General features: G+C 34.6%; 1 protein-coding gene across 2 annotated transcripts; it reads right to left on the minus strand.

Annotated features, from left to right (window-relative positions):
- Nucleotides 1–3,941: 3,941 nt before the first annotated feature.
- Nucleotides 3,942–11,037, minus strand: LOC132056822 (D-xylose-proton symporter-like 3, chloroplastic). 2 transcript variants are annotated; one of them, XM_059449187.1, is made up of 14 exons: nt 10,508–11,025; nt 10,333–10,412; nt 9,055–9,133; nt 8,902–8,961; nt 8,742–8,808; nt 8,528–8,652; nt 8,304–8,405; nt 7,842–8,216; nt 7,681–7,728; nt 7,536–7,598; nt 7,293–7,373; nt 7,089–7,187; nt 4,548–4,685; nt 3,942–4,469 (listed from the first exon to the last, which is right to left on the minus strand). In XM_059449187.1, the coding sequence occupies exons 1-14, from the start codon at nt 10,778–10,780 to the stop codon at nt 4,335–4,337; spliced, it is 1,725 nt and encodes a 574-aa protein (XP_059305170.1). In that variant the 5' UTR covers nt 10,781–11,025; the 3' UTR covers nt 3,942–4,334. The 2 variants fall into 2 exon arrangements, with proteins under 2 accessions (XP_059305170.1, XP_059305171.1); XM_059449188.1 differs by lacking the exon at nt 7,536–7,598 and having other exon boundaries at nt 10,508–11,037.
- Between the last annotated feature and the right edge of the window lie 424 nt (nt 11,038–11,461).

Below are 11,461 nucleotides of genomic sequence, written 5' to 3' on the forward strand. Positions count from 1 at the left end.
TTTCATTTTCATGATAATCTTTAAATTAGGCTCAATAGCGACAATTTATTCTTAAACCTTTCCATAGTCATGGATAGTTACCATTTTAAAATCATGAAATCACTCACTTTTGACAGCTGAAACGTAGCATGAGAATTATAACAATTAAAGAAATACGAATTGTGCATCATTACTTGTTACTCACAATCATGCACTTGAAATAATTTCCATAATATTTGGTCTTTTCCAACCTTTAAAACTTGAAACATTTCTAGCATTTATATCATGTGATGCATAGCATTCAAAGAAATAAGGGTAGGGCATTATCACTCGTCTTTCTTAATTATATATTTCAAATTTAGAAAATAATACAGTCACGTAAGCATATTTAGTCATCATAAACTTTAATAAGAATACACTATTTTATAGGGAAGGGTTCAACTTAAAATACCTCAATTTCATTCCTTAACGTTACTACGAGGCTCAACCAACTCTACAACGTCAATCTACAACATAGTAAAGCATTTGAGTCAATATTAGCAAGAATCTCATATTTTTAGTCACTCCTAGTGTGCAATATTCTCTACAATCTTCATCAATGGTGTTTCTACCCAATAACTCCTCTTCACACCAGGAATAGTACTACAATCATGCTTATGTAACTAACAACTTCTTTCAGCACATACATATCCAACAATTAACTCACAACCAATCAATTTCTCCACTAAGGCCATTTCTTATTCTCCGTAACATTCACAACTCAAGTTGAGAATTTATGGATTCCAATCACCATCCCGTAACTTCCAATGATTACATTTTACTCCTATAATCGATAATTAACCATGCATGTAATTTTAGGAGTGTAGACAAACCTCTTGAAAGAAACCCTAGAAAATCCTTCAAACGATTTCTTGAGAAAGTTTCTTGAAAATTTATGAATTCCAATCCATGTAGATATTAATACTAACATTGCTTGATGTTAATCCATCATAATAATGTCAAGAAACTCACCTTAAGTGTGTATTTTAAGCCTTGGTAGGATAGCAAGAGGAGAAAAAAGCACTAGCTTTGAGAAAATGAGTTTTCACTCTCGTACCCCGACCTTGGGGTTATTTGTACCGTTCCCAAGTGCGTGGTTGTGCAGCGGACAAGTTGGATGCGCGTCCGGGCATGTAGAAATGGTAATAGGATTGTCTTCCATGCACAGTCACACATTTGATAGGTGGATGCACAACCGAGTGCGCAGAAGGGACATATCTGGTAAAATCGACATAACTTTTTGTACAGGGCTCGAATTGACAAACGGTTTGAATCGTTGAAATCAAAATTTGAAAACCTTTAATTTGATAAGTAATTCACCACATAGCTCTTCATATCCTTGGAGTTGTGCTCATTTGAAGTTAGACCTTGTGCAAGTGCATTTGAAGTTTTAGTCCGTTATGTAGTTTTTAACTTGGCAGTGTTCAAGGGCTCTCCTTAGACCCTAAATCGCTTCCCTTACACCTCCTATACTTATTATCATGTCAATGTGATATGGTACTGGTTGTGTAGCCTCCTTTTGACACACAAACAAAATCTCTAATCGTCATTGGCGCACTTTAAACTGTTGAATCCTTTTGGGAATTCACCCTTTTGTCTAAAGCCCTTCCACGCTCATCCTAGTCCATTTTATTACTTTTTGGCTTTATTATCCTCTGGCAGTCCCCATGCTCCGATCTTGGTCTGGTTTTGACATTTTAAAGCCGGTTTTGATAAATTTCACTATTCAAATTTACGTGACCTTACAATTTAATATTTAGCATTACTTTTACTTATTTAGTAGCTTTCATAGGCCATATGCCTGGCATGTCCGTAGACACTTCAAGTGTTTAACTACATATTTTGTCATTATATTATAAAGGAACTTAAAAGAGATATTTATAAAATTAATTGATAAAAAGATTAATATGAGTATTGAAAATGATAAACTGGTCAATCTATATATAATATAAAGTTAGGAATAGACAAGGTGATGTGACACCTCTCTATGGCCGCCGATGGTATTTATGTTTTTTCTCCTTTTTTTGGCCTTTTTCCTATTTTTTCCCATTTATGTGCTATGTAAAAAAACAACAACAATTACTCATTAAACTCTCTTTACTATGGTAAATGTGCTGAAGTTTTTACTTCCACAGATGAATGAAACGTTTTGCAACAACTGAATCGCACATCACTTAAGGTAGCAAATAGAAGTTACGTCACCAGTTTTTTCTTTCATATTGTGCAGTTACTTACCCATTAATCTTGAGTATTTACTTGCCCATTAATTTTTGAGTATTTAGTTGCCCATAAAGATTCATCTTTGCTCTGCCTAATAAAGCTAACCGTTTGATTTTGAACTGGAAAGCCCACGCAGAAATATTAGCACAAACACATTCTTTCAATTAGTATGGAAAATGGAAAGACTCCATTCTTAATTATGGAATTTCAAAGGGTTTTTAGCATCAAATCTTGAACATGTTATATATACAAACTTATCTTTCAGCTTGTTTTGATACGAGTAAGTGGATTTCATCCCTTTTTTTTGTTTTCAGCTTAAATTCTTATAAAGTGTAAATCTTCTATTTGTTTCATTTCAACTAATGGTCATTTTATGCTTTCTTATAGGTGCAAGATATGCGTAGAGTGGTACATGTATCTTTTAAAATTCAGCAGCTCACAAACTCATGCGCTCCAATTGTGTTTCTATCTCAGATTTCAAATGTTTTGAATAAGCAATAATCATTGTGGCGTTGCACTCGCTAAATACTTATCCACTCGATGTTTACACTAAATCATGTAATTTACTGTAGTTAAGTGATTTAATGAGCTAAGAATGCATTTAGTTAATCATGTTAAACTTCTATATGCAAAAACATCATGCATCTATTAACTTGATATAAACACTGAGTACTAATGAATTTTTTACCTTTGTACATATGGTGATTACTTGGTTCATGGATAAGTTATAGATGGATTCTAATACTGATTTTACGGTCAAGAGCAATGTTAATTATTGTGTTTCAAAAATTGATTTTCATGTTCTATAATTTTTTGCAACTTATGCTTACAATAGGTGTGATGAAAGATTGTTGATATTGTTTCCTAGACTTAAAAGATAAAGGCAGTTTACCCTTTCGTTTTTCTTTAGAAAAAAAAAAGGTAATAAAAAGAATGGTTGAAAAGAGTAAGAACAAAGAAGCAAAAAAGCAAGTAAAACACAGAACGGAAATAGCAAATTTCCTAGAGTAGGAGCTTATTTATGAATGGAGAATTGAGAGGGAGATCAAGAAATACGAAAAGAAAGAAAAAAATAACAATATATAGAGAAGGAAAAAGAATATGAAAAGAAGTGATTTTCTTTCATAGAGCGAATGCATATTTTTTTCTTATGACCGCGCTTCGCGTGGGCTATTTTACTAGTATTAATATAATAGTATGTATTAGCGATAAATAGTTTACAACAATTGTTACTAAGAAATTAAAATAAAGGAGGCAAGCGCAATACTCAAATAATGAGGTTAGTGTTACGACATAAACATAGGATGTATCTGAAATTACCCAAAAATAAATATATTTTTTTTCAAAAAAGCACATGCTAACATCTACAATGTTATGCCTGCACATTTGCTTCGCCAAACCAGACCAGCGACAAAAAGAATAGGGTCATTGGCACTTATGTCCCTATTTTGTGCTGGTCTTTAATTTGCGCCCCTTTATAACAAACAATTTTTTCGCACATCATAATATCCTCACAAGTTATGTTCCGCGTCCTTAACGAACTTATGCCCCGCTAGGCATAAGTTCCGTTGAGGGCAAAGTTAAAGACCAGCCCATCTGAATGGAAAACTGTGCAATTTAGAGTAGCGCCTAAGAAGAATCCCCAAATCGAAACAGAACTGCAAAGTCATCAATATAGATACAGCAAACTTCATACTGAAAAATGAAAACCAAATTCAAACTCTTATTGGAATAGGTAGTGTTGCAACTCAAGGCATGTAGTCTCAGTTGTGCACAGAGGATTCTTGTGCTTTGCTCATCACAAACAAATAAAATAGTTGAAAAAAATACTAAAACCAAGAATAGTTCCTTCCTTTGCTAGGAATAAACCATTCTCAAGACCGTCAAAGTTAAAAGACAATAATAATGTTGTTTTGTTTCTCAAAAAAACTGAGAATGCTTTTATCTTCTTCCAGCCAGTCAACCCCATATTACAGCCATAGGAATCATCCCAGTTTATCATTTACAGAAGAGCCATAAAGCATGTATCCTGATAGAATTGATACATCAGAGAACAGATGCTTTACTTGTGTGCTCATGGACACAAAACTATGTTTTCAATTCAAGATTTTGGACTCAATTTCTTCCAAGCTCAAGCCTTTAGTCTCTGGAACAGAGGTGACTACAAATAGAAGTGACAACAAAGCAATCACTCCAAATAGAAGGAAAATATTTTCTGCCCCAAGCAACTCCTGCAAAGTGGAAACCATGACCATCTATCTAACACAGGCTACAGTGGAATTGACATTTGCAGGAGAGCAAATTCTTACCTTCAGAGGTGAAAAAGCAAAGGTTACTATCGCATTAGAACCAAAATTCGTGAGAACAGCTAGACTTATCCCCTTCCCTCTGGTGCGGAGCGGGAATATCTCTGATACCATAAGCCAGCTAATAGGCCCAAAAGATATCTTCAATGCCATGGAACAAACATATTTCAATGAGGTCATTCATCACCATGACACACTAACAAAACCCTAGATTCAAAGTGATATAATGCTTGGTTACAAATATAAAAAAATATTTTAGCGATTACCTTTCCTCACTGGTACCTATAATCGTCATAGCTCAAAATGTGAGATAGTAACTCAGAAGGTCACCAACTATGGGTAATTATCTATCAAAGTCATGTTTATTTTTTTTTTTTTGTAACGACAAGGTCACCCAACTTTGCTTATGTCACTGTTTTAATATTTGGCCAACAAAATATGGCATGACATTTTATTTAGTCCACATGGACTTTCTCTTTTTTTTTTTTTTTTCCTCAGTCCACATGGCAATAAACCACGACCCAACCTAAGCCTAACCCCATAACCCATATTAATCCTATTCTCTCTCAATTAAAATACAGTTTCACTCTCTGATAATATTTGGCCCCTCGTTTTATAAAATCATGCCGTCTTCTTTCTCCTTCTCCCAGGCAAAGTTCATTAAGAATTTTTTATAACAACGTTGTAAAGATTATTTTTATTGTTCATCCAAGTAATGAAAGTCCCTTGTATAAGTTTTAACTAGACAACCTCATCATGTAAGCTTAGTCAATTTGACATGCTCACGAAAAATGAATATTTACTACAAACATTCTACATTAAGACTTTAACCAAACAGCCTCACTGTGTCGGCTTTTTGGTAGTAAAGATTCTTTTTTTTCTTGAGCATGTCAAATTGTAAGCTTACACAATGAGGGTGTTTGGTTAAAGCTTATACAAGGCCCAAGGGACTTTCATTACTTGGATGAACAATAAAAAGAATCTTCACAACGTAATTAAAAAAGATCCTTAATGGACTTCGCCTGAGAAAAGAAGAAAGAAGACGACACGATTTTATAAAACGAGGGGCCTATTTTTTTTTTTTTTAAGAGAGTGAAAACTTTATTTTAATTGAGAGAGTATAGGATTAATTTGGGTTATGAGTTAGGGTTGGGTCGGGTCGAGTAGGGTCGTGGTTTATTACCCTGTGGGCTGAGGAAAAAATAAGAAGTCCATGAGGACTAAATAAAATGCAATGTCATATTTTGTTGGCCAAATATTAACAGGATGACTTTTGAAGTGATATAAGCAAAGTTAGGTGACCTTGTTATTCCACAAAAAAAAAAAAAAAAAAACATGACTTTGATAGATAATTACCCATAGTTGGATGACCTTCTGAGTTACTATCTCCACAAAATGCTAACAAAATCTTATATGGTTATTTAACAATACAAAAAACTTATACAGTATCTGTTGCTAATATAGAAGAGAATAAAGTCCATCGTAGTTCATGCAACATTAAAGAACGAACAAGGTGCAACTTAACTGAAGCTCCACAATCAATCACTTCATAAGACGCATGTGACATGTCAAGTTTAAAAGATATAACTTCAGTGCAGAATGCCGTTCTTAAACACTTTACCTTTGAATGTCTAATGATCAAAATCTTCAGCAATAAAAGCATTAATTAACATGTCACTCAGATTGTTTCAAATTAAATGTCGTGCTCTGATTTTGAAGTGGCTTTTCAAAATAAAGACATCATTTAACATAGCAACTGACTATCAATAAATCCATATTATGTAATACATCTTCTAGGATTGCAACTGCAATATGAGAACTTAATACATATTTTCTCTTACTAATACCTAAAGGAAACTATTTTCAAAAATAAAAAAATGTTACTGAATAGTATTAGGATGAAATGCGCCACAATACAACAGATCGGATGCAGAGGATTCATATGCCAGACCCCAGTTAGGATTTGAGGTTTTGTTGATGGATTGATCAGGTGTAAGAATTAAATAATTTTGAGAAAAGGATAAGTGACGCAATCGAAAAAGCTTTTCTCAATTGTAAGATATTGTTAACTTGCAATATACACTAAATTGAATATGTTGGCCTACTAATAAATTAGTGAAAGCCATTAAGTAAAATTTTCTTTTATAATTGAGAAATTCCCGAAGGCCAATAGCATACAGTTTGAAACTTGGTGGATAATGGCCCGCCCCTTTACCCTTCTCCCTTTAAATATCAGTTTTTTGTCTGTGGCAGTGTTTGAACCCGTGACGTGTGCCTAACCCACACATCACAAGTTGCGTTCTTACCATTAGACCAAAACCCTAGGGGGCTACTCCGCATTAGGTAAATTGCTGACAAAATTAGGGAGTTGGGGAATAAACAATTAAGTATTCCATATTAAAGAGCATAGAGAGGAAACAAGTTCTCTGAAATAACTAGGAAGATGATAGATCAAGGTCAATACCTTAGTTTAAGTTAATATTGAATCTTAACACCTACAATTATAGAGTTGTTTGCGCAAGCATGAGTATATGGGAGCATCACCTGGTAGCATCCCACGTAGAGAAGCAGAGCACCAACAGCAACTAAAGGGAAACTCCCGAGAAATTTATAATAAGCTGAAAGAAGAAAGAGTGATAGGGCCTGTAGATCACATCACACAAACAGCAACACTTTCTCTCAGAAATCATACCAACAAGTAGAAAAATGGTAAGTATCTAAAGTACAATTCTATGATTAGATGCTTACAATCCCACTGACTCCTCCAATCAACAATGGCCTTCTCCCAAGATCATCAGCTTTTAGGACAGCGACTGCCGTCATCAGTGACTGCAGGAGAATAAGTAAACTCGACGCAAACAAAGAGCCAGAGTATCAGGCAGAAATTAATACTCCAGTCTAACAAACTACCAATCCTTCTGATAAAGGCTCAAGTTAATATTCTTCAACGAGAGCTAAAAGACTTCTCCAGGCTCCAGTTACTTAACTTACCTTAAATACACCAATAATGACTGAAACTCGAGCAGCATCTGCAGCCGCAGAAAAACCAGCACTCTAGGAACAAATTGTTTTAATATTACCTCATGCAAGATGAAATTATAACGAGAAAATGTAAAGAGTGTAACCAGAAGGATACCTGAAGAATTGAACCAGCATAATATAGAACACTTGGCTGCCCAGTTATCTGTCAAAACTACCACATAAGCTTGAGAGCACGAAACTACTTTGATGTCGTCTATATGAAAACTGCAAAGTATCACAAAACAAAAGGAGAAGCTCAATCTCAAACTATATTACCTGTTGAAAAAGGACCAAACCTCCGCCAATTGTAAATGCTTTCAAACTTGGCCCTTGCAGTACCTCCAGAAAATTTCCTTCAACTTCATCTGAGTAGGCAGTTTTCAATGAGATAATAGTATCTTCTATTTGTTTTTCAGATATTTTATCACCAGCAGGGCGGCCTCTCAGTTTGCTCAATGCTCCCATAGCCTTCTCTTTGTATTCCTGCAATGGTCCTTTACCTTGAATTGCCCTCAGAAGTAACCATCTGGGAGAGGGAGGGAGAGTCCACATTCCAAGCCCCATCAATAAAGCAATTGGAGCACTAAATCCAAACATGTAACGCCACCCTCCAATGACATTAATTTCATAGCTACCTACAAAATAACCCAGCTGGAAAATCCATCATTCAGTGTGATCCATTTCTCTTGCCAAATTAAGATGATAAGAGAATTTAAGAGATATAATAGATACACATACCAAAATACCAAATACTATTGCCAGCTCCTTTAAAGAGATTAATGTCCCTCTGATTTGGGATGGACAAGTCTCTGCTATATATAGAGGTGCTCCATGCATTGCCTATTGAAATAAGGCCAATGAAGAATCTCAGGTACAATAGATTAAGCTGTGACAGAGATATGGCCGGTATAGCAAGCACAAAGGATGCAACTGAGATGAGTAAAAAGCAAAATAAAACCTACCAAACCGATTCCTAGCCCATAGACAAGCCGGCCGAACAAGAGTACCCCTAGTCCTGGAGCATAGGCAGTTAGTGAACCGCCAGCCGCATATAAAATGGCTGCTATGATTAGTTCCCTCCTCCTTCCTGTACAAGTTAACCCAAAAAAAAAAAAAGCTAATATTATTTCTGAATAAATTTGAGACTCAGCAAAACTCAAAGTAATTGAACTCCACCTAGGAAATCAGCAAATGGGTAGGCGAGTATGGAACCAATAAGAGCTCCATAAAGGGAACCACTGACCTATATCCACGGGAAAAAAGAAGAATAGATATTCAAAAATTTGCTATGTATGAGCAATAATTACTCATGGAATATGCGACATAGAAAGCATACCACAAGACCAAGCTGAACAGCAGAGAGGCTGTACCAAGTCGTTCCACTAAGCTCAGGTGACTGATACATCAGATTTTTAAAAAGTCCATAAGTGATGTACATGAATAGTAAAGCAGCTAGGATACAGGATACAGCAATGAAATTGACAATTACCTGCAATGCGATGGTAGCACTTGAGGTCGCACCAATATCATAACCAAATAGTAAACCACCTAGGGCCGGGAAGATAAATCTGTATTTGACACAATAAGTCTTTACTTTGCATGGAGAAAACCATACAATCTAAAAAGGAAAACCATGATATATTTATTGGGCAAGTCAACATACTTATTTGAACATTTTAGATCACATGACATTTTTGTTCACTTCTATTGCTGAATAGTTGACCGAGATCACAAAGAGCAACGTGACAAAAGAATTTAGATGGAAAATTGTATATCTAGAGTGTATGGATGGCAAAAACTTGTCACTTAATATCACATACATGAGTATACGCATCGCAATCAAGTACGACTATTGTCACACGGAGACGAATACTAATCAATTGTTAATTAAAAATAACTTCAATTTTCTCAGATTGTCAATAAGTGAGTTAATTTTCTAAATTATTCAAGAATTAAGCTAAAGATGAAGTAAAAGACAACGACGAAGTACGGAATTCACCGAAGTTCAAGTCCTGTGGTTATAATTGCCTCGGTCACTTTATTTAACTGCTTGCATTCTCTTTGCCTTAGTTCAATAAATTGAGTTATTAACCCAGGGAGCCAATATATATAGGTAATTTTATTTTGAATTGCTTAGAAGGTCATAAGAGTTCTTTGTCTACTCTTCTTCAAAATATGATAACCTCAATAAGAAAAAGGTTATCAAATGTCCCATAATTTAAGAAAAAATAAATTAATACTTGAATTTATGTGTAGAAAATTCAACTCAAGAGAGTGTAGCTTAGTATCAATAACCTAAACCTTGTTTGCTCCACAAAACAAATTAAACAAGCCTTCATCAAAAACAAAATAAACAAGCTCTAACTAGTTGTTTTGGACTTGCTTATCAAGTCAAGTTCACCGCGTAGCTCTATTAGCTTAACTGGTTGCTTTAACCCACGGAGTAGAGACCCCTACCCCAACCTCTCCTAGTATTTGTCTAGATTATATATAAATGCTTTTAGGATAATGTTTTTTTTTGCTTACGTACCGAACACAAGAAAAAAAGTAAGAACCCGACTTATTTTCCTGAAAAACATTTTTCTTCATATGAACACACCCCAAAAAGAAAAATGAAACAAAATCTTGACTTGAATCTTAAGGGAAAATCTGGTTGAAGGAAGTATACTCGTAAAAAATACAAGGAGAGAAGAAAATTTAAGGGAAATACAGATTGAGGAGAAAAGGAAATTGATGAATGAGAGAGAAAAAGTGTTGAATTACTTACGGCAAAATAACAGAAGTCCAACTGAATTCCTCTACATTCCCTGACTCAGCGTTAGCTTCTTCTCCTGAAGATGCCGAAACCTGTTATGAAAAAAAGCAAGGAAGAGAAACAAAAAAGATAAATAAGAAACACAGGTAAAATTCGAAATTAAAGTATTCAGTTTATGTGCATCTACCTTCACTCTGAGACTGCTGTTGTTAGGCAGTAGTAATGGCAGTTTCCCCAGAAAATTTTCCTTGTTCCTTGCAATGAATGAGCAATTTCCTGTACATGGGTTTAGATTCTTAGCAATGAAGATGCAGGAGCTGGAGGTGAGGCTCTTGGATCGAATTAGCAATGGTGATTTTGAGAGTGTCACTACTGAGGGATTGTAGCAAGGTTGAAGACAAGTCAAAGCCATTGATGCACTACTATTGAGCACCATGAGAGTTGGAAAAAATAAAGCCATTAATAAAACGATCAAATTCACTTGTTGCTTGCCGACACGCGCGCTTCACGCGCTGCATAGAAACCACAAATTTTCGCTCCATAATACCACTCCAACATTAGCCATTCACATTTCAGAGTACATAAGTAACCTTGTCGGAGAAGGTTTAAGGATATAAAAATATAGTGTTGTTGTTTTGAAGTAATAATAAAAATAGTTAAATTTAGACATCTCTCTTCAGGTTTAGCTTTTGAAACTTCAAATTATTTTTAAAGTGAAACTTTCAGAAAATTGTTATCTAGTAATTCAATTCAACTTTTGAAAAAAAAAAAAAAAAGATAATTAAAATCTGTTAGAAAAATTTAAAAATATTGAAAAAAACAAGAATTAAATCATTCTGCAATGAGATAGACCAAATTAAGATCTTCTAATTACAACAAAGTAACATCCATATTGCTTCTCTATTTTTTTCATATAAAATGGATGAATCAAATGTAAAATTCTATACGAAGAATTAATACGAAGTTCTGTTAAGTTCAAAAAGCTAAAAGAATGTTAGTAAAATCAATGATTTCAAGGGTTTTCTTCCTTCTTTCAACAGTTTGCATTCATTCTCAGCAACTCAATCATCGAATAAATGGTGCAAACACAATCTGTATTAAAAGAATAGATATTATATCATTTAACAGATCTACTTAGGCT

The sequence above is a fragment of the Lycium ferocissimum genome, chromosome 5 (assembly GCF_029784015.1).
Source record: "Lycium ferocissimum isolate CSIRO_LF1 chromosome 5, AGI_CSIRO_Lferr_CH_V1, whole genome shotgun sequence".
NCBI classification, from domain to species: Eukaryota; Viridiplantae; Streptophyta; class Magnoliopsida; order Solanales; family Solanaceae; genus Lycium; species Lycium ferocissimum.

Coding starts and splice junctions, on each gene's coding strand:
- LOC132056822 (XM_059449187.1), bottom strand. CDS start 10,780: ATGGCTTTATTTTTTCCAACTCTCATGGTGCTCAATAGTAGTGCATCA. Junction 7,729..7,841: donor GTTTGGTCCTTTTTCAACAG/GTAATATAGTTT, acceptor TAGTTTTGACAG/ATAACTGGGCAGCCAAGTGT. Junction 7,188..7,292: donor TTGGAGGAGTCAGTGGGATT/GTAAGCATCTAA, acceptor TGTGATCTACAG/GCCCTATCACTCTTTCTTCT.